This window comes from Myxocyprinus asiaticus, chromosome 13 (assembly GCF_019703515.2).
Source record: "Myxocyprinus asiaticus isolate MX2 ecotype Aquarium Trade chromosome 13, UBuf_Myxa_2, whole genome shotgun sequence".
Classification (NCBI taxonomy): Eukaryota; Metazoa; Chordata; class Actinopteri; order Cypriniformes; family Catostomidae; genus Myxocyprinus; species Myxocyprinus asiaticus.
Genome location: NC_059356.1, coordinates 38,050,113 through 38,071,799, shown reverse-complemented (window position 1 = coordinate 38,071,799; position 21,687 = coordinate 38,050,113). Strand labels below are relative to the sequence as shown.

Sequence of the window (21,687 nt, the reverse complement as noted above, 5' to 3'; positions counted from 1 at the left end):
ACTGAATTTTTTTTGCTCTCTTCCCTGTTTTGCTTTGCATGTAAACTTTACTGGCATTATTACTGGCTTATAACAATTGCACATGTTGTTCTCAAAGCTGTTTGCATTTCGAAGTCAAAAGCAGGTAATTATAAGTCTTTTGTAATTGCTGGTTTCTTATGTTGTTATTTTTTGAATAAGCTGTTTTTTGACTCATGAACAGCAAGACACTCATAAGTTATGTCACGCTGAGTGTTGTCTGGGAGAGGCGGCTATTAAACTTACTGCTGCTGTTTCTGCCTCACAAATCCACAGATTTTCACAGTGATGTCGGCGTAAATAAAACAACATGTTTGATGTACTGTAGCACTAGGACATCACACAGTTATTTGGCAAATTCGACAGACTGTACCGCTACAGTAGAATCTACTTGCCGTTTGCCATCGATCTTCTTGCCTATGTACCGGAAGTGTGTTGCTCTGTTTTCCTGTGAGCGCTCAGCACCGCCCCTCTGGGGGAGGAGACTGTTCCGCAGCTCTCAGTATTGCACTGCTTGGTTTATTAATTACACTATAATGTGTTTATGTATCGTATGATACATATAATATTGTATAGTGAGTGTCGTATCGTACGATACAATCTTTTTTACACCCCTAATGTACATACAGGCTACTTGGAATATAATAATAGTTCAAGAGTACAGTGTGCCAATAAAATATTTCAGAGATGAACATAGCTAGAAGAGTATTCCATATTTCACTTTTTTTTTTTTTTTTTTTTATATATAATTTGCGTGACTTTCCAGGCCTTGAAATCACAATTTTCAGATTAAAATTTTTAGCGGTTGCTCCTCAAGCATGACACACAACACAACAAAACATTCATGTACAGAGTCAACCATTATCCCCCTTAAACCCCATTATTTCCCTCTCCCCCATCCCAATCCCCCACCCCCAACAAACATCCCTGTGACCAAGCCCGAGTACACACACAGATAAAAAATAAATAAATAATAATAATTATAATGTTTTATATATATATATATATATATATATATATATATATATATATATATATATATATATATATATATATTATTATAATAATAATAAATACACACATTTAAAACTATAAGTTCCTCTCCAATGCCCCTCCCCGAGAGCCCTCCAGAAATGCCAAATAATTGCCCCACTTTTTTTTTTCAAACAACTCCCAGTTGCTTAGCCTTCTATACGACACCTCTTCAAATGCTGCCACACTGCCCATCTCTGTGCACCACTCCTGAAATGAGGGCGCTCCAGTCGACTTCCATTCCCTAAGGATGACCTGTCTGCCAATCATAACACCGGCTAGGACCCAATTTTTTATGGGGTTATCCCCTATATTAATGACCGCCCCATCACCTAAAATACAGAGTCTGGGGCAAAATGAAATTTGAGTGCCCAATACGTCACACATAAAACTCTGAACCCTCAACCAAAATTCTTGGATCTTAACACACCACCAGAAAACATGGGTTGTGTTGAAATCACAATTTTAAAAGTCCCTAATATTTCCAGGTTTTCAATGACCATGAGGACCCTGAATCAGTAAACTAATCCAAATATTACAACATTAAAGTAACATCATTTAGTTTCAAAGAAAAGAGAAAAGCAATCATATTGATGACTTCAGTTGAAATTGGACACCAAGTCCCCAACTAAACAATAATCCCAGAAAAATGGCACTATTTTATCTTATAGTGAGCTGTCATTTACTCAAGAGATAGTGGCATCCGGAGGAGATATCAGACATAAGGTGCTTGAAAGACTTGGAAAGCTGCTCAGAAAAAATTTCAGTGAGAGTTACGGATGAAACGGAGAGCAGGCGCGATCCCATGAAGGGTGATGTAAGAGTGCAGCGCGTCTCTGTGAGGGGAGAGCTGTGAGGGCACGTGCTCCGGGATGTGCTGGAGAATGAAGCTGCGCATGTCTCACTTAAATCGCACATGTAACTAATTTAATATTTATATATTCTAATATATTGTGTACTCATTTGCTGAATCAAGATTCATTTGATTTTTAACAGTTTAAATAGATTATTACCCAATACTAACAATTCTCGATTCAAAAATCATATTTCAAGATCGATGCATATGAATCGTCAGCATTAGTAATCGATGCATGGAGAAAACAAGTGAATCATTACACCCCTAGTAAATTTTGATTTCATTGTGACTAAGATTACGATTGTGTGATTTATGAGAAAGCATGGCAGAACTTGTAAATAATGTGGAATATTTTTATATTTGTGTTATGATTTGGGAATTATTGTCATGATTGGATAATTTACGATGTTTATCTAAATTTATCTGGTGTGTGCTTTCAGATTAAAGCTGCTCAGGCGGAAGAGAAGAAGTTTCAGCAGCACATACTGAACCAGCAGAAGAAAGAACTCAATAGCTTGCTGGACTCCCAGAAACGCCAGTACAGACAACGCAAGGAGCAGCTCAAAGAGGTATACACACTTTGCTCAGTGCTATGTAATTATTCTCAACTAGTGAGTAGTGACCCAAAAATGGTTTGTATCAGTCGTATCCTACCGTATCCATTACGTATTCATCAGCACTGTACCTTTCTTAAAGGTGCTCTCAGTAACTTTTTGCTCATGTCATCTTGGACTTACAGTGACGCCTAGTGTTGTGGATGCTGCATCATTCGGCCAGTCTGATTTGTCCCGCCACAGTTTCATAACGAACCGAAAATATTTTTACACTTCTCTTAATAACATAAAAGATCTCTAATGTTGTGTTTTGCGCCGTTGCTTCGGCAAAGCATCTCTCACTCCCATTCAGTCAGCCCCCACCCCTGCTATACACACGCATGCTCACACGCACTGGAACCAATTATCTAACGTTAACGTTATTACCAGCGGCTCTGACAGCATAACTATTTTCAGCATCTGAGGAGCAAGTTCAACACAGGTAACCACTTTTGCTTCATTTATTTTGATGGCTTGTCTGCTTGTCCAGGACAATTGGATTTTCGAAGGGGCAAGTGAAAGAGAATTTTACTTGCCCGACCGGACAAGCAGACTGATTAAAACGTCAATAACAAAAAAATAACCAGCTATATTTGTGATAGCCTAGGCCTGTTTCACTTATTAGAAAGTTCATATTCTTATTCTGCTGTTGAAAGTAATCCAGAGCACGTAATTTTATAATTCATAAGCGATCTAGTAACAGCTGCGCCCTGTTTGATTGACAGGCGGTGTATGTGTGTGTGTGCTGAACATGGGCGTGTTCCAAAAATGCTCACGCAAATGCGTGCCTGAATGGTCAAATACACTTCAAAATTATGTAGGTATTCATGTAAACACAAAGAGTGATGTCTAAAGTGAACGTAAACAGTGGAGAATTTTTTTTTATTTTATTAAAATGTCGGACTTGTAAGTATAAATGTAAGCTAATAGACCTGCTGCTTTCTAGTGTGCCATTATAATAATCAAACAACCATAACAAGAAAACACTCACTGCTCTTGCTGAGTAACTTTAGTAGCTTTAAAAAGTATTAATGTATTATAATCATAGAGTAAATCCAGTAGTAGTTTTATGTTGCATTTCATTCTGAATGTTTACTTGAATAATTGATAGCCTACTGCTGTTCAGAACATTTAAAGCTGTTTAAAAAGCACTGAATTTTCTTCATTTGTATTTTGGTAGATCTTGCTGTAATAACCTGATGAAAAAGTAGTTCTCATTCCATAGAACTATGAGCATCCCTGCTGTAAATGGTGGCGATGAAGGTTTTTCTTTATTTGACTACCATATGTAACAAAAAATAATTACCATATGACAATAGCCTCCTCCCCTACCCAGTGCCGTTTACATTTCTGTCACAGTGAATTGAGTTGATTGCATAGGCACACTATTAGGCTGGGCATCGGTCATAATTTTAGAAAAATATACAACATAAACCTTGACATGTTACTTGAGCATGTAACTTAAATGTCCTTTTTTCTCTCTGTACAAGTAACTAGCACATGACAATGCTTAATGTCGAGCCCTGGCTCAAATGTATGCTCTAGTCAATTTTGTGTTTTGACCATTTGTGAACTGCGTTAAACTCAGTCCTGTTTACCATGGATATGCATCACCATTCATATCTATACAACCAATGTGCTAATGATAAAATTACAACTAGAGCACAAAATTGTTTACAAGAGCACGAAGTTCTTCATAGATCTAGCATAGCCTCTTAATTTTGCTTTCAAGTGCACCAGATTGATGCATTTATCTTTAAATGTACAACATTTTCTGACGGGAGAGCATGCCCCCAGACCCCCCTATAGGGTCCAAGGTCCACCCACCACAGTCTCACAAAAACCAGTGGGAAACACTGGGTCATGATTTTATACATATGTTTCAAAATTACAATTAATTTCTTTGGGAGTAAAACTTTTGGTCAACCTGAAATCCTTCCCCATGGCAACAGGAGCTGAGTGAGAACCAGTCAACGCCTAAGCGAGAGAAGCAGGAATGGTTGGTGAGGCAGAAGGAATGTATGCAGCAGTTCCAGGCTGAGGAAGAGGCTTCATTATTACGGCGACAGAGGCAGTATTACGAACTGCAATGCCGACAGTATAAGAGGAAGATGCTGCTAGCCAGGCACAATCTGGAGCAGGACCTGCTTAGAGAGGTGAGGCCGACATGAGTGTGTTTATCAGTGATTGTCTCTTTGGTAGAGATGCATGACTGTGTCGGAGACCATATTGGTATCAGTTAGTATTAGTCTTTTATTTTATTTGTATTACTTCAAAATATCTGCATCTGGTCTGATTAGGCTGATATCGGAAGATCACGTTGATACTGATTCTAATTCAAACATCATGCATTTTTTTTGGCCAACCAGGTTTCAAAAGTAATTAAAGAAATAATTCACCCAAAAATTAAAATTCTCTCAACATTTACCCAAGCTCATGCCATTCCATATGTGTATGACTTTCTTCTTCTGAACTCAAATGGAGATTTGTTTAGAAGAATATCTCAGCTCTGTTGGTCCATACAATGCAAGTGAATGGTGGCCAGAAATTTGAAGCTCAAAAATGCAAGTAAAGGCAGCATAAAAGGAATTTATACGACTCCAGTGGTTAAATCCACGTCTTCAGAAACTATATGATAGGTGTGGGTGAGAAACAGATCAATATTTAAGTCCTTTTTTACTATAAATTCGTCTCCCTGACCAGTGGGTGACGAAATGCACGAAGAATATGAATTGTCAAAAACAAAAGAAGAATATGGAAGTGAACATTTAAAGTAAAAAGGACGTCATTGTTGATCCGTTTCTCACCCACACCTATTAAATCACTTCTAAAGAAATGGATTTAAACACTGGAGTCGTATGGATTACTTTTATGCTGCCTTTATGTGCATTTTTGAGCTTCAAAGTTCTGGCCACCATTCACTTGGCATTGAATGGATCCACAGAGCTGAAATATTCTTCTAAAAATCTTCATTTGTGCTCTGCAGAAGAGAGAAAGTCATACACATCTGGGATGACATGAAGGTGAGTAAATGTTGAGAGAATTTCAATTTTTGGTTGAACTATTCCTTTTAGGTTTTATTCCATTTCTTCCAACTTTTTTTTTTACTGTACATTATATAATTATACCTGATTTCAATTCTAGATCAAAATACTACATTTGAGCTTAATGTAAAATATATATATATATATATATATATATATATATATATATATAGAATTGATTTATAAGTTACTATTAGATGTTATTTCACCATTTTAAGATTGCATAGGCTGTATTGCAAATATTGTTGGCTCTTGTATGACAAATTTTATCATTATTGGACACAGCTCTCAATATTTTGGAAATGGCCATTGAAAGCCCCTTATTGGTTGACGAGCACTTCATATTATCTACTTAATCACAGGTTCTACTCATTTATTTGGTCTTTTTACTTTTTTTCTCCTCCCTGTAGGATCTGAACAAGCGTCAGACCCAGAAGGATCTAGAGTGTGCTATGCTGTTGAGACATCATGAGTCCACTCAGGAGCTGGAGTTCAGGCAGCTGGCAATGGTCCAGCGTACTCGGGCCGAACTGATCCGCACACAGCACCAAAGCGAACTGGCCAATCAGATGGAGTACAATAAGCGGCGTGAGCAGGAGCTTCTTCAGAAACATGCTGTGGAGGTTCGCCAGCAACCCAAGTGCTTAAAGGTGAGGGGGACTTCCAAATGAATACCACCTCAATTCAAATTCAGGATTTAAACATGGAATTTGAAAGGCTTTCTTAGTTCAGTTCTGAATGGTGTTCAACCCTGCTGTACACTTCTGGATATTTGATTATGAAAAAAAGGAGTGAAAAGAGTTTGTCAGTTAGGGCAGTTGAAAGGGTGAGATGCCACAAAGGGGTTCAATAAAATCCAACTGTCTAAATACACTCATAATCCAACACCTGCACAAGCATTTCGACAATGTTGATAATACAGGCCAGATGTTGTGAAGAGGTCTGTTTGCTTAGAGGTTGAATTGAATTATCAGTTATGCATTTTGTCATTTGGGTTTTGTTCTCTTAGACGAAAGAGCTGCAGATCAAGCGTCAGTTCCAAGACACCTGTAAGGTTCAGACACGGCAGTACAAAGCCTTGCGGAACCACCTGCTGGAGACCACGCCCAAATCCGAGCATAAGACTGTCCTGAAGAGACTCAAAGAGGAGCAAACACGTAAACTGGCCATCCTGGCCGAGCAGTACGACCATTCCATCAAAGACATGCTGTCCACACAGGCTGTGAGTAAGGCAAGGAGAGACCATCTTTAATGATTCACTTTCACTGGCGCACACTTTGAATAACAAGAATAATGCATGTATACAAACACGTGCATGTGTGAATCTCACAAATCTGTCAAGAACTTGTCCAGGTCACATTTCACCCCAAAGCCAAAAGAAAAAAAATTGCATTAAGGAAATTTAGCCTATTTTAAGGCAAGGCAAGCAAGTTTATGTATATAGCACATTTCATGCACAATGGCAATTCTAAGTGCTTTACATAAAAATGATAAAGGAAATACAATATAAAATAAATTTTTAAATCAATTAAGAACAAAAAATAAGAATAAAAAGTGACAAAATCAATTAAAAAAGAGTGATGTTCTGCATTGTGACTATTTTCTTGACACTTAAGCACATTTCCCTTGCAAATTCTCATTACCATAATGTATCTGGATAAATTGTTCTCAATGGTGATTCTCATTACTGTAATAAATTACTTTTTCCATTTAAATGTCATGGAAAAGCAATGATTTAAAGGCAGTATGACAAATGCTTCCATGGTATATCAATTCTTTACGATTTAAATATTATTTTTGTTTTTCCACATTACAACCATTAGTATGAGATAGTTTTTGTTTTTTCATTATGTAACGAGGAAAGGTTGAGGAAATGTGCTTTCCTGTCATAAAATTATGCCACAATTCAAAAATCTTAATGGTCCTTTGAATAGACTTCATTTTGTTCAAAATACCCTTTTTTTTTTTATTATTATTTACACAAAATAGCGGCATAATTTCTTATTCTTTTGACTATGGGGTGAAATATGACAGGGACATGTTCTTTACATGTTTCATGAGATATAATGTTCATCCCAAAACCTCCACGTTATACCTAAACCCCCTCATTGGCTGCTTCTCTACTGAAAGCCCGCCTCTTTGCTCTTTGCCCAACAGCTGCGATTGGATGAGACGCAAGAGGAGGAGTACCGAGGGCTCCGCATGCAGCTACAGCAGGAATTGGAGCTGCTGAATGCCTATCAGAGTAAAATAAAAATGCATACGGACACACAACACGAGAGAGAGGCCAAAGATCTGGAGCAGAGGGTGTCTATACGGAGAGCTCTACTTGAACAGAGGGTACGAGAGAGATAAAGGGATTTAATATGAATGAAAGTGATTTGGAACGCTCTACATAAGCACCAACTCAAACAGCAGTCTGTACAAAAAGCACACAAGAGACTTGACTCATTAGCATGTTGCTAAGCTATCAATCTGATTCTCTAAAAAGAATGAAGTACATACAAGGCACACAATTTTGAGAAAAATAGCCAATTTTCTAATACATTAATTACATTGTACTATTCGTTAGCTGTCTTGGGTGGATTTTTTTAACATGCTGCCAATCTTTTGGCACAGTTTTCTGGTTGGGAAAGTGCCTGTGATGCCTTCAAATGTAAAAAGTTTGCTAAGTTTTGGAAAACAGCCAGTATCTCTTCCACCCTTATCTGTAATTTTTTTCTCTTTCTGTCACCCTTTTGTCTTTTTAGATTGAGGAGGAGATGTTGTCTCTGCAGAATGAGCGCTCTGAGCGGATCCGGGCACTGCTTGAGCATCAGGCTCGAGAAATCGAGTCCTTTGACTCGGAGAGCATGCGTCTGGGATTCAGTAACATGGCTTTGAGCGGGATCCCTGCTGAGGCTTACAACCAGGGTTACCCCAACCCTCCCTCCTCAGGGCCCGGGGGCTGGCCGTCCCGTCCCGTACCTCGCTCAGGCAGCCAGTGGAGTCACGGAGTCCAAAACTCAGCGGCGCCACCCTCCTGGCGAAGTCAGAACAGTACAGCCGGATTCAGCCGAGGGGAGCAAGTTTCCAGTCATGAGAGAGATCGAGAGAGGGATTTAGACAGGATGGGCGCCCGCGGCCTTCCCAGCTCTCACTGTTCTGCTTCACCTGCATCATCGTCGTCATCCTCGCATCATCACCTCCGGTACCTGCAGCAACAGTACCACCACCAGAGCACGCCTCATCTGTACCGTGACAGCCGAGAGAGAGAGTGGGGGAGTGGGGGAGGAGGAGGAGGAGGAGGAGGAGGAGGAGGAGGAGGAGGAGGAGGAGGAGGAGGGAGTCACCATTCGTCTTCATCCTCTCATGGCCACTCACATCACATTTCTTCCCATGCCTCTGCCCAATCCCTTGCCCTCCTCCCTCCACCTCCTCCTCCTCCACCCATCTTGCTTTCCTCCTCCTCTCCTCCTTCATCCTCCTCCTCTTCATCCTCTCAGAGTGGCTATGGAGGACGGGGAGAGGGCTTGGCTGTGAGGGGCCCCAGCTTGATGGCTCTCAGGAACAGTCCGGGGCCCCTTCGGAGGACCGCCTCAGGCGGAGGGCCGGGTGGGGATGGTGGTTTGAGTCGGAGTACATCGGTAACATCGCACATCTCGAATGGATCCCACCTCTCCTACTCATAGAGGGTCAAGCAGGAGGTTAAAATGCTGCAGTTGAACTTATGGGGGGAGGTATTAGAGTGTAAAATGTGGCTTTACCTTAAAGGGATAGTTCACACAAAAATGAAAATTCTGTCATTTACTCCAAGCCTGTATGACTGGCTTTCTTCCTCAAAAGGAAGAAGCTCAAAAGGAGTTGTTAGGCAGAATGTTGGCCAATCTTTTATTGCACTTTTTTTTTTTTTTTTTTTTCATACAATGAAATTGAATGGAGACTAATATTATGTCAAACATCTTCTTTTGTGTTCCATTGAAAGAAAGTTTAGAACAGCATTAGAGTGAGTAAATGATGACAGAATTTTCATTTTTGGGTGAACTTTCCCTTTAAGAGTTCAGGAGAGGAGAAATAGTTGTACTTCAGTACATTTGTACAAGGGGAAAGGCCGTTTATGTAGCTCATTTAAGAGTTAAACAGAGAGTTGAGGGTGAGGACCGATTTACTTTTAACAGTATTTAGACGGGAACACCTTTACTTACAAGATGATTGATCTCAGGGTTACCAAGTGATAGGGATTTAGAAGGTCTCAGGGTTTAGATCTGCAACAGAAAAGAAAAGAGAGGAATATGTGAATAGATGTACTGCACCAGGAACAGAGAGGTTAACTGTTGAGTGTGTGGGAGGGAAGGGATTAGAATAACATAAGTGGTGCCAATACTGTAGATTGGGCTCTTCATCTGCTGGTTCATTTGAGTTTATTTTACTCTTAAACCATCAAACAAACACTTGAGTTCTGCTATTTCAAGTCCAACTTGCACACCTAACAGTTTAAGATTTGAATTTGAACACTCAAAAACATTGTTTCCAGATATTTTATTAGGTATAGTCCTGGATCATATGAAGCTGAAAACAATTCGAATCAAGGCTGATTTTATTCTTAAAGGAATAGTTCACCCCAAAATGAGAATTCTGTCATTATTCAGTCCCCCTCATATTGTTCCAAACCTGTATGCTGTTATTTTTTCAGTGGAACACAGAGAAGAATCTTTGTGCAGCTTTTTTCCATACATAGACAGTTCACAGTGACCACATCTGTCAGTGTGTAGATACACTATAGCTTTGTGTGAGGAACAGACCAAATTAGGCCATTATGCGCAGACAATGCGCTAGTTCAGTGCTGTTTTTGACAATGCATTGATACAACATTTTTGAATATGAACATGATCACAAATGAAATTTCACTGCTTGGGCAGAATGGTAGATTATCAATAAATAACGACTTTAAATTTCAGTTTGTTCTTCACATAAAGCTTGGTATGCGTTCAGAAGACTTTGCATATGGGCTGCTTGCATATGGACTACTTTTACGGTGTTTATTTTGTCCAATTTCGAGCTTGACACCCCATGGTTACTAAGAACTGTTATTGTGTTGAAAACAGCTGCGTGAAGGTTCTGGCAGAAAAAAAATAAAAATAATTGGTGAGTAAATAATTATAGAAGGGTTTTCTTCTTTGTCAAACTTCTTTTAATCTGTCTGATTTGCATCAGTTGGAGTATCTGTGAGACTAGAGATAATGAGTCCTACTAATGTCAGTTTTACTCTAATGGGAGCAGAGAGAGCGAGTCGGATGCAGTAGAAAGGTGCTGTAGCATGTGCAGAAACTTGTTTCAGGGAGTTGAGACGTAAACTTGAGGATCTGCAAATGGCGATTAAACTGAATTATTTGTAATTATGTAGATAGCACTAAAACGATACTAAAAGAATGTCTATTAGGAATGTTTTTTTAAACTGTACATTTGTATTTGAGTCAAGGACATGAGGCATGTTTGTATTATTTTGAAATTATTTTGTATTGCGTATATTTTTTAAATGATGCCATAAAAGTCATACTGCCATCTAGAGGCTCTGCTTACCTAAAGCAACTCCGCCCCCTGTCTTTATTAGGGCAAGCTGCCATTTAAGATGCAGTTAGTTTTAACTGGGTTATAATTCAGTATCTGTTTTTAGCATGGATGTGATATGCGGTTGAATCTGGCTTGGTGAGTAAGCCATTCTTGACTCTCTATAAATGCAGACTGTGTAAATATGATGTCCATAAGAGAGTTACAATACCATGCACGAGACTGATGTACAGAGACCATTTGTATACAAACATACACAACAGACATTTATATATGACTAATGAGGACACGTGTGTATAATACATCACCTGTCAAAAGTCTGACAAACAAGTCATAAGATTGTTCCTTGGTGAAAACTTTTGATCTATATTGTACTTATACAGTGTGTGTTTACTGTATATACAAGCACTAACTCCTCTGTATAGGGTAATAATTTTGCTATGTGAATTGGAAAGTGAGACAAAAAATAGATACTGTTGTTATTATTACACCTACTACTGCCGCTGTAATATTTGTGTTTTACACTAATTTTATCATTGTTCTTTTTACTAGTTTTTTTAATACTTTTTTTTTTTTTTTTTAATCAATGCTTACCACTAGGTGGGAGATGTTGGCAGTGTCCCAGTGAAATTTGTAAGTCTCATTTTAGAAAGAAAAAAAAAAAACACTAAAAGACTACCTATCCCAGCATTTCTTGTTACATCTCAGGGGAGGAGTCTATTGTGCAGTAAATTGTCAGGAGAGTAGTATTTTAGAGCCAGTATTAAACCTGTACAGAACATTTAAAGAGAACATTTTAGCTGTATAGAATGTTTCTAGACGACTGTAAAGTGTCTCAAACACTTTGCCCATGACATTGTTGTTCCATGGGAAAACTGATCTCCTTTGCGCTCCCACACTGCCAGCTCTCTTTAGACACCAGCGTTCACTAGAACTCTGTCTCGCTCTCCTTAGGAGACATGCAGTACCTCACTTTCCTGTGCCTGGCCAATCACTTCCCACTTGCATTCAGCGTTTCCTCCATTTCTGTTTTGTACCATTTCTGCAAATCATCATAGCATTCCTATGTCCTCTCTTGGTTACTAATGTTTATAGGCAGAAGAAGAGGAAAGAAATCGACACCTCGGCCCAACTGTAGCTTTGGGCCAACATGTAATGTGTTTACAGAAAACATGCTGGATTCTTAGAGTATCCTCTTGAGGGGGTGTTTCTGTAGAGACTAGAGATGTGGTAAGGGTTTGAATTGCTGAATGCATCATCCTGCAGTGTTTGAATGGTTGGAGCCAACGAGAGTGGAGATGAAACTGTTATTGCAGATATCTGAAACAGCGTGTGTGTACGCTGCTAAAATGTATTGCAAATTAGATTGATGTTTGAAAGTGTGATAAGGAGAATGGTTGTTTTGAGAACTGTATTGCTCAGAAAAAAAGGCCAAATAACATTCAGGTGAATTCACGAGTACGGGAGAACTCTTTAACACATGGGCTATGGAACTTGTACAGAAAATGATTAACAACAACTCATTAAAACCGATACAAAAATGAGTTTTCTTGTGTGGTCCGTTCTCATCTGTTGTTAACGCCTGTAACTTGTTCTCTGAATGGCGAGAATGCACATCTGGTATGTACCATCACCATGGTGAAACTGAAGGAAGAGAAAAGACAGACAGTTTCCATAGAGACAGAGGCAATACTGAGTGGAAATTACTGGTTGCTTGCCAAAAAGACATGTTGGTTCTGGTGCTGGGATATTTTTAGTTCCAGTCACAAAGCCAAAGAGTCATTTTACATTCATTTATGTGGTGTTTCCCAGTATTTCCATTAATGTTCTTGTCCAAGGGATACTGTTACAATTCCGTTCAAAAAAATTATGACAGTTCAGATATTTCAAAAACAGTACAAGATAACTATGAGGTGAAATTTCTATAAAATGAGGCTGAAAAGAGGTTATGGAGAAGTGGTTTTATTGGTGTAAGCTAAACATAATGGATCCAAGTGAAAGTAATTCAGCTTTTAAAAATATAACACTTGCAAATGTTATAGTTATGTTATGTTATGTATGTATATATATGTATGTGTGTGTGTGTGTGTATATATATATATATATATATATATATATATATATACTTGATTCCCCCATTTAAACCAGAAAATAAGAAAAATTGCAAGAACTTCGAAACTATTAAGCATCATCAAATGAGAGATTTAAAATTCTGCAGTATTTCTAGGTCACTAATCAAATGTATGCAAATCTGTGACATTGACCATATTGTTTTCATTATTTTGATTTTTACTATAGGTTAAACTTTATTGGCTTGACAAAGTCTAAAAGTTTAAATTAGTTTTAAAAGTTTGAAGGTTATATAGACAGTAAGACAAACAGCGAGATAGATAGATAGACAGACAGATAGACTGTCACGTAGTCAGATAAACCATCAAGCAGATCAAAGGCCTGTTGTGGTTTTGTTTACATTTTAAATTTTTGACTGTTGGAGTTTGTAATAAAGAGCGTTCCGTTGGCATGTTTGAACATTCCGTCAATGTAAGTCAGAGATTTTATTATCTTGTTTGTGAAAACCACAAGTCCGATCAGTTTGAAAAGATTTAGAACACTATTCCAGAACAGTCTGAAGGTCTGTGCTGAGTTTGGTGGATGTAGCTTAAAAGCTCTAGGAGGAGGTAGTGTTAGAAAGTTTGATCTTGGTTTTGGAATTTTGTAAAAACCCTAAAAGTTTGTAGAATAACAGTATGTCGGCTTTATCAAGCATCATAATTTGAAAAGGATGCGAAATAGAAGCATTTTTTCCACTAGTACCCACTGTGGTATATATGGTCTACTCTGCACTTCATGAGTTTGATTTGAACCTTTTTCTTGCTGATTCCCTCTTAAAACCGCTATTGATAAGCAATAAGGTAGTAAGGCCTTGCCTGCAGCCCCTTCAGCTGTGACTATATTCACAATATAGCACAGCCTCGAATGCCTTATTGCTTTTATATAACAGTCACCACATAATAAAATTAAGGACTCAAACTTATTAAAATGTATTTTTTAAGTGATATCATTAAATACCGTCCTTCCTCTAGAAAATATAGTCCCTGGCAGTAAACAAAACTTTGTCATTTAAGTAAAATAACAGTCAGCTATGGGTGCTGCATAGTGACACAAATAGCAACTCAATGAGGACAAGAACTATTAGTTTTTAAAGGAATAGTTCACCCTAAAATTAAATTCTTTCATTATTTACTCGACTTTAGGCCATCCCAGATGTGGATGACTGTCTTTCTTCTGCAGAACACAAATTAAGATTTTTAGAAGAATATTTCAGCTCTGTAGGTCCATACAATGAAAGTGAATGGTGACCAGAACTTTGAAGGTCCAAAAAGCACATTTTTCTTTTGTTTTTTGGCGATTCGCATTCTTCGGGCATATCGCCACCTACTGGCTGGGGCTGGTCAAAGGTGGAGATTTACAGTAAAAAAGGACTTAAATATTGATCTGTTTCTCACCCATACCCATCATATTGCTTTAGAAGGTTTGGATTTAAACACTGGAGTCATATGGTTTACTTTTATGCAGCCTTTATGTCCTTTTTGGAGCTTCAATGTTCTTGTTACCATTCACTTGCATTGTTTTGACCAGCAGAGTTGAGATATTCTTCTAAAAATCATGTGTGTCTGTGTGTGTGTAGAAAAGAAAGAGAGAAACCCTGGTGGAAAAACCAGCTTAAGCTGGTAGCTGTATTTTGGAACATGGTAGCTGGTTTAAACTGGTCCAAGCTGGGAGACCAGCTTGGACCAGCTACCAGCTGATCATACCAGCTCAAGCTGGTTTTTGGAAGATGGTAGCTGGTCGACCAGCTTATGACCATCTTGGAGCAGCTCATGACCATCTTAAATCCAAAACACAGCTACCAGCTTAAGCTGGTTTTTCCACTAGGGAAGTCATTCACATCTGGGATGGCATGAAGGTGAGTACAAGAGAGATTTTTCATATGGTTCCATTCAAGTTTTACCAATCCATTGCTGACTTGAGAACACTTTTTACACATCACCATCCCCCGATTTCTCACAGTGCTGTCAGTGACACAGCTGATTTTGGGTGCTGCGTGATCCGCTTCTGACACCGAGGATGGAGCGCGTGCTTATTAAAGGGGAGGACTCCTTTAGCAGCGTGCGCGCGTACAGGAAGCATGACGTCACGCTTCTCCACAGTCTTCCAGCACAACCGAACCGGAGGGGTTGAAGAGGGAAATAGAAACCAAGAACAGACATTTCTGCTCTACGGGAGCTCCGTCCAAACTGAAACAGCCCAACGCACGTGACCATGACAGAAGAAAACATCTTCCTTTTCGTCCCAAATTTGATCGGTGAGTGTAAATCCATTCTTTCTGGTCCTTAACAGCAAGTTACCGAAAGCAGATGTACTCGACTGCGCGTCACTTGCGCAAAGAGAACCGCAGCTTTCTAAAATACTGTTTTTTTAACTGAAATCACATATATACATGTTTTTACAATGTTCTTGCGCATGTTTGATATGATGTTATAGGCTGTCACTTTAATCCGCTAAAGCGAAGCTCATTTAATAAAGCAGATGCATCCACTAATATAGTATTGATATGGTTAAGTAATTAGAATGGCTATTCATACTGCAGCCAGCACACTTTAATGCTCTTATACCATCCTCCTCTCTCTAGGATATGCCCGTATTGTACTGGCTTTGGTATCCTTCTACTTGATGCCCTGCTGCCCGGGCCCAGCAGTGTGCTGTTACCTGCTGAGTGCCCTTTTGGATGCCTTCGATGGACATGCTGCTCGTGCTCTTAATCAAGGTAGTGATCTGCAGCTCTTTGCTGTTCATTTGTATTTCTATCTTTGTTTCTCACTCTTCTTCATCCATTTCCACCCTTTCCGTAGGTACAAAGTTTGGCGCCATGCTGGACATGTTGACAGACCGTTGTGCGACCATGTGTTTACTGGTGAACCTCGCACTGCTGTACCCATCCTACACTTTCCTGTTCCAGCTCAGCATGTGTCTGGACGTGGCCAGCCACTGGCTGCACCTGCACAGGTGTGTCAAACTCATGTACTGGAGTAGTTGGGCAGCGGGACAAAAATAGGATTTGAGTGTCCATCAACTAAATCAGGCAAAGTTCAAGTTGCATCAGGCAAAGTGTAGGCAGATTCATTGATAATGGGAGGGATTGTTTAGTGTTTTGAGTTTTTGTTTTTATGAAAGCTGTACTTGGTAAGGATGTTATCCAGCCTCTGACGTTACTGGTCCCTGGTTTGAGACCAGCAGGAGGCCTGGATGAAGCAGATTTCTCTAGCCTTGATCTGCCTTTTCATTGATGGAAAAATGTGGAATGGTTCCAGATATGGGGACGGCTCTGGCACTAGCTCTTACACCCTTTCAGCGGTAAAGGGTTTGTGTATCCTTCATTGCTGGGTCTAATGATCACATCCTAGTACTGCCCCTGGTGTCCTCCATGAATCAGTAATATGATTAGAGAGATCGATAGATCGGTTTCACCAATTAATTGGTGCCAATAGTTGCTTTTTGGAGCCCCTGGTGTCCTCCATGAATCAGTACTAATGATTAGAGATGGACCGATAGATCGGTTTCAACGATTAATTGGTGCCGATGGTTGCTTTTTGGAGCCCCTGGTGTCCTCCATGAATCAGTAATAATAATTAGAGATAGAAGGATAGATCGGTTTCACCGAATAATTGGTGCCGATGGTTGCTTTTTGGAGCCCCTGGTGTCCTCCATGAATTGGTACTAATGATTAGAGATAGGACGATAGATCGGTTTCAACGATTAATTGTTGCCAGTAGTTGCTTTTTGGAACTATCGGTTATCTGCAAAAATCAAAGTTGAAAGTTGGTGACGTTTTTTTGTTTTTGTTTTTTTTTCTGTGTTCCTCATTTTACTTGACACCAGGTGGGGATTTGCTGCATCTAAATATTTTATATGGCGCCGATAGATAGAACTATCGGTTATCGGCAAAAATTAACACTGATAGTTGCAGATGTTGTTTATTTATTTTTTTTTTTTTTGTCTTCTTCTGTGTTCCTTGTTTTACTTGACACCAGGTGGGAATTTTCTGTATCTAAATATTTTATCATTGACAGTATTCATCTATATTTTCATCCTCACTTAAATGCATATTTTGATTAGATAAATCAGTGTTCTAAATTAAAGTGAGGGCATACAAAGGAAATCTTGACCATATGGAAACTTATATGGGATATGGGATTTTATTCATTTTGGACTCTTGTAACCTCTATGTCTGTGCCCGACATAGTAAGGAAAGACTAAAACATTTTTTATTAATTTTTTTACATTCTATTAATCCATTTTAAAAGCTATCTGCCGATTAATCGGTTATTGGCCATTTCCATCAACCACCTCCTTAGTTATCGGTATCTGCTAAATCCACTATCGGTGAAACTCTACTAATGATAAGAGTGTCCTGTTGTTGTTTCTGTCAGTTCCATGATGAGAGGAGCCACCAGTCACAAGACCATTGACCTCTCTGGCAATCCCATTTTGCGGCTGTACTACACATCCAGGGTAACACGCTCACACACAGTCGTGAACTCCCAGAGTAACTGGTTGTTGTTAATATATGCACACTTTTGTAAAGAAGTTCAGATATCAGATACCTGACATCAGTGTTTTTTTCACAGCCAGTGCTGTTTTTTATGTGTATGGGGAATGAGCTGTTCTACTGTCTACTGTATGTAATGTATTACATCGAGGAACCACAAGGTGAGTATGAGCCTTTGTAATTTTACACTTTCAAGATCTTTCCCCTCCTCAATATAATTCATTAAAGTGTTAATATATTCATATGAAGGCTCAAAGTTATGACAACTTAATAACATATCAATAACATGATCTCATGGTGCTTTGTGAGAATAACCACTATTCTGTGTCTGTCTCACTTTGTGTCCAGTGTGGCTGCAGTGGCTGCTTGGAATTTGCGGTTTGGTGTGTCTGCTGAAGTCTGGCATTAGTCTCCTCCATCTCATTTCTGCCTCCTGCAACATGGCTGCCATCGATGTGGCCGACCGTAAGAGAGAGAGGAGCAAAGCACAGTGAGATAGACAAGAGAGCAGAAACCAAGTAGGAAGAAGGGAGAAAGGCAGACCAAAAAGAGAGTGAAGGAAATAAGAAGAGAGAAAAGTGTGGACATCTGTGTGTTGACATCTGTGTGTGCGAAAATAAAAAGAAGTTGAAGGCCAGTGCAGAAGAGCTAAAGGAAATCTATCATGGGACCTCACAAAGCTCACTGAGCATTTATATTTATTTGAAAATATAGATTATTAATGCTACCTGGGCAAATTCCTTTCAGGTTTTATCCATATTTCTATAGTTGTGCTATTCATTGCTGTTGATGAAACTAGTTGCACTACTGTACATTGTTTGTTTTTGTGTCATATTGATTTTTATTTTGTTGGTATTTTTTTTTCTATTTGTGATAATAGAATAATCATGCATCATTTTAAGGGGATTTAGAATAGCTCTTGTTTTACACCAACATTTCCACACCTGTACACACATGCTGTTGACTTTCACGAAACCTGTCAAGAAAATATCTTGGTCTTATTTTTTTTTCTCCAAAATGAAAAGAAGCAAATAGGGAATTATAGTTTGCATATGGAAAATGAAGCCTATTTTTAGGGGCAGTTACGTACATTTTACCCACCAATTCACATTAACGCAATGCAAAAAAAAGATGGTCATTATGATCTTCTCATTACTGCAAGGTGAATATATTATTTATATTGTAATGTATTTATATCAAGATTGGACTCTCTTGGTCTTGGCTTTAATTTTTGCTTATTTTAAGTTTAAAAAAAAAACTTACAACAACATGTTTTTTTTTACTGTAATACAGTAACGGTAATGAGAATCGTCATTGGAAACAATGGGAATAGTACAAGTTAAACGTCTGGATGCTGTTTGGTCATGAGAATTGGGGGGTAAAATGTGCTTAAAGGAATAGTTCACCCAAAAATGAAAATTCTCTCATAATTTGTTTTCTCCTCATGCCATCTCAGATGTGTATTTCTTTTTTTCTGCTGAACACAAATGAAGATTTTTAGAAGAATATTTCAACTCTGTAGGTACTGGGTACCAAAACTTTGAAGCTCCAAAAAGCACACAAAGGCAGCATAAACACTCCAGTGGTTAAATCCATATCTTCAGAAGTGATATGACAGGTGTGGCTGAGAAACAATGAGGGTGAGATCAATATTTAAGTCCTTTTTTACTATAAATTCTCCTCCCTGCCCAGTAAGTGGCAATATGCACAAAAAATGCAAGTTGCTAAAAACACAAGAAGAAAGTGAAAATGGAGATTGATGGTAATAAAGTTATCTGTTTTTAACCCACACTTACCATATCGCTTCTGAAGACATGGATTTAACCACTGGGGTCGTATGGATTACTTTTATGCTGCCTTTATGTCCTTTTTAGAGCTTCAAATTTTGGTCACCATTCACTTGCATTGAACGAACATACAGAGCTAAAATAGTCTTCCAAAAATCTGTGTTTGTGTTCAGCTGAAGAAAGTAAGTCCTACACATCTGGGATGGCATGAGGGTGAGTAAATGTTCACCCTCAAATTTTCATTTTTGGGTGAACTATCCCTTTAAGTGTCCTTAAAATTATGTCACGGTGCGAAAAAATCATAATAGTCCTAAATGTAGACTTCATTTTCTTCGTTCAAAATATAATTTAATATGTTCTTTCTATTGGTTTAGGGTTAAGTATGACCAGGACATTTTCCTGACAGGTTTCATAAGAATCGCCCACACACACACAAAGTAAAATATATATACGCATTTCAATTTCACAACACAATTCCATGAATTGAGTAATCTTTAATGAAACTAATTATTTTTATTAATGTAATTTTGTTAGACGTTACACAATTAAATTTGATGGAATTTTGCTATAAAATGAAATGCATAAATCTTAAAAATATGCTAAAACATTTTTTTTATAAATGTTTGAGTGCATAAAAGACACCAACTGAAAGCCACTTGAGAGCGGTTGTTTTATCATTAGATGTAGTATTTTACTGAACTGTCTTTATATGAGCCTGTCTAGCACTATTTGGTTAGAATATTGTTTTGTTGCAGGTGTATGGAAGATATATATTTATACATTTAAATATAAGTTTGAGGAGTGTGAAGCCATTATTATATTATACGCGTTTCGTCCATGGCCTGAATGTATTACTGGGTTGATTAAAATTTTGGAGCTGTTATAATTGATGTGAAATTTATGAGAGTTATGGAGAGAATTCATTTTGTACTGTATCAGGTGATTTAACAATAAAGATACCCTGAAACGTGATGCACCTGTTTTTATTATTATTATTTATTTATCAAGTTAAAACAGTAAACAGCTACTACCCAAGTCTATTTTCAGAGTCTGATATGTGTCTAATCCCACTGGGCGTGTACATTTATTATCGGCAGTGATCTTGAGTCGCTTATTATTTACCGCAGCTGCGTCTGCGTGCGCCTTTACCTTTAAGAACCAGAGACATTTTTTCCCTAGGCCAGTTGATTTTACCCTCATACGAGCATCAAATTGTCTTCCTCCGGGGATTTGTGTGTGTTTTAAACGAGATTTACAGAGTAACGCGTTGATGGTTTATTTTCTCTGATCTCGTTTATGCCGTAATTTGCGTCGGCCGAAGTCACGCGTCAGAGGGGCGCGAGAGGACGACACCGCCGCGCTCGAGAACATCGCGTGGAGGAGGGGACGAAGACACAGAGGGGGTGTTCACTCAAAATATACTATCCCTTTAAAACAAGGGGGACACGGTGGTGGGGGAAAGGTAGCGGGGCAGAGAAGACGGAATAAAAAAAGAAAAGGAAGAAAGAGCGAGGGTGGGAGGGTGAGAGCATTGCAGGAAAAAATATGTCATCCACTCGATTGAAATGCCGAGGCGGAGCCATGGACGACGACCGGTGAAGCGCTCGCCAAACACGAATGAGATTGAACGCAACGCCGAGGCTCACACAGATGCCGCACGGGGCCTGGATGGAGAAGCTTATAATAAAATTGATATCATTCTTTTTGCCCACGCCATGCGACCGCTGAGAGCAAATCAAACACAAAACTGCCATTAATTTGAAATTATGTTATTTTGCATGACAACACAGTAGTCTCATTAACAAGAAAGCAAAACATGCAGATATACATTTATATACATATATTTTAAAGCATGATAAGCCACTATTATCTGACAATGCGGCGTTACATCTGACTTTGACAGCTGTAATCCATATTTCACTTCATCATTATTTATCGCGAGTTGATCAGTGCTCTTTTAATATTTAAGGAACATGATAAATTGCATATTAATTTATCTCTCTTTTTCAGTTAAATATGCATATTTTTATGCACTCTTTTAAAAATTATTTTCATTTTACAAATTGTGGCTTTTAATTTTCAATACAAAGCACATAATACGTGGTAAAAAAAAAAAAAAAAAAAAAAAAAAAACTTTATATACAAAGTAAGAGGTAAGATTGTTGATTTGAGGAAAAAAAAAAAAATATATATATATATA

At 38.5% G+C, this 21,687-nt stretch overlaps 2 protein-coding genes across 6 annotated transcripts in view; both read left to right on the top strand.

Annotated features, from left to right (window-relative positions):
• Positions 1-12,634, top strand: part of LOC127450512 (serine/threonine-protein kinase TAO2-like) — a 42,315-nt gene extending 29,681 nt beyond the window's left edge. For 4 of the 5 annotated variants that reach the window (XM_051714698.1, XM_051714702.1, XM_051714701.1 and 1 more), the window contains 7 exons: positions 2,347-2,475; positions 4,452-4,655; positions 5,954-6,193; positions 6,553-6,774; positions 7,701-7,883; positions 8,294-8,807; positions 8,838-12,634. In XM_051714698.1, coding sequence (XP_051570658.1) covers positions 2,347-2,475; positions 4,452-4,655; positions 5,954-6,193; positions 6,553-6,774; positions 7,701-7,883; positions 8,294-8,807; positions 8,838-9,214 — 1,869 coding nt within the window. In that variant the 3' untranslated portion in view covers positions 9,215-12,634. The remainder of the gene's footprint in view (positions 1-2,346; positions 2,476-4,451; positions 4,656-5,953; positions 6,194-6,552; positions 6,775-7,700; positions 7,884-8,293; positions 8,808-8,837) is intronic. The other variant, XM_051714700.1, reaches the window with a different exon arrangement.
• Positions 12,635-15,288: 2,654 nt separating this feature from the next.
• Positions 15,289-18,709, top strand: cdipt (CDP-diacylglycerol--inositol 3-phosphatidyltransferase (phosphatidylinositol synthase)). The gene is made up of 6 exons (XM_051714754.1): positions 15,289-15,456; positions 15,784-15,918; positions 16,004-16,157; positions 17,582-17,663; positions 17,780-17,861; positions 18,049-18,709. Exons 1-6 carry the CDS (start codon positions 15,414-15,416, stop codon positions 18,192-18,194), a joined length of 642 nt encoding a protein of 213 aa, XP_051570714.1. The 5' UTR covers positions 15,289-15,413; the 3' UTR covers positions 18,195-18,709.
• The last annotated feature ends 2,978 nt before the right edge of the window (positions 18,710-21,687 follow it).

Excerpts from the sequence above, each read along its gene's own strand:
- cdipt (XM_051714754.1), top strand. The coding sequence starts at position 15,414 with ATGACAGAAGAAAACATCTTCCTTTTCGTCCCAAATTTGATCG. Across the intron at positions 17,664-17,779 it reads GGCTGTACTACACATCCAGG|CCAGTGCTGTTTTTTATGTG; the intron begins GTAACACGCTCA and ends TTTTTTTCACAG. Across the intron at positions 17,862-18,048 it reads TTACATCGAGGAACCACAAG|TGTGGCTGCAGTGGCTGCTT; the intron begins GTGAGTATGAGC and ends CTTTGTGTCCAG.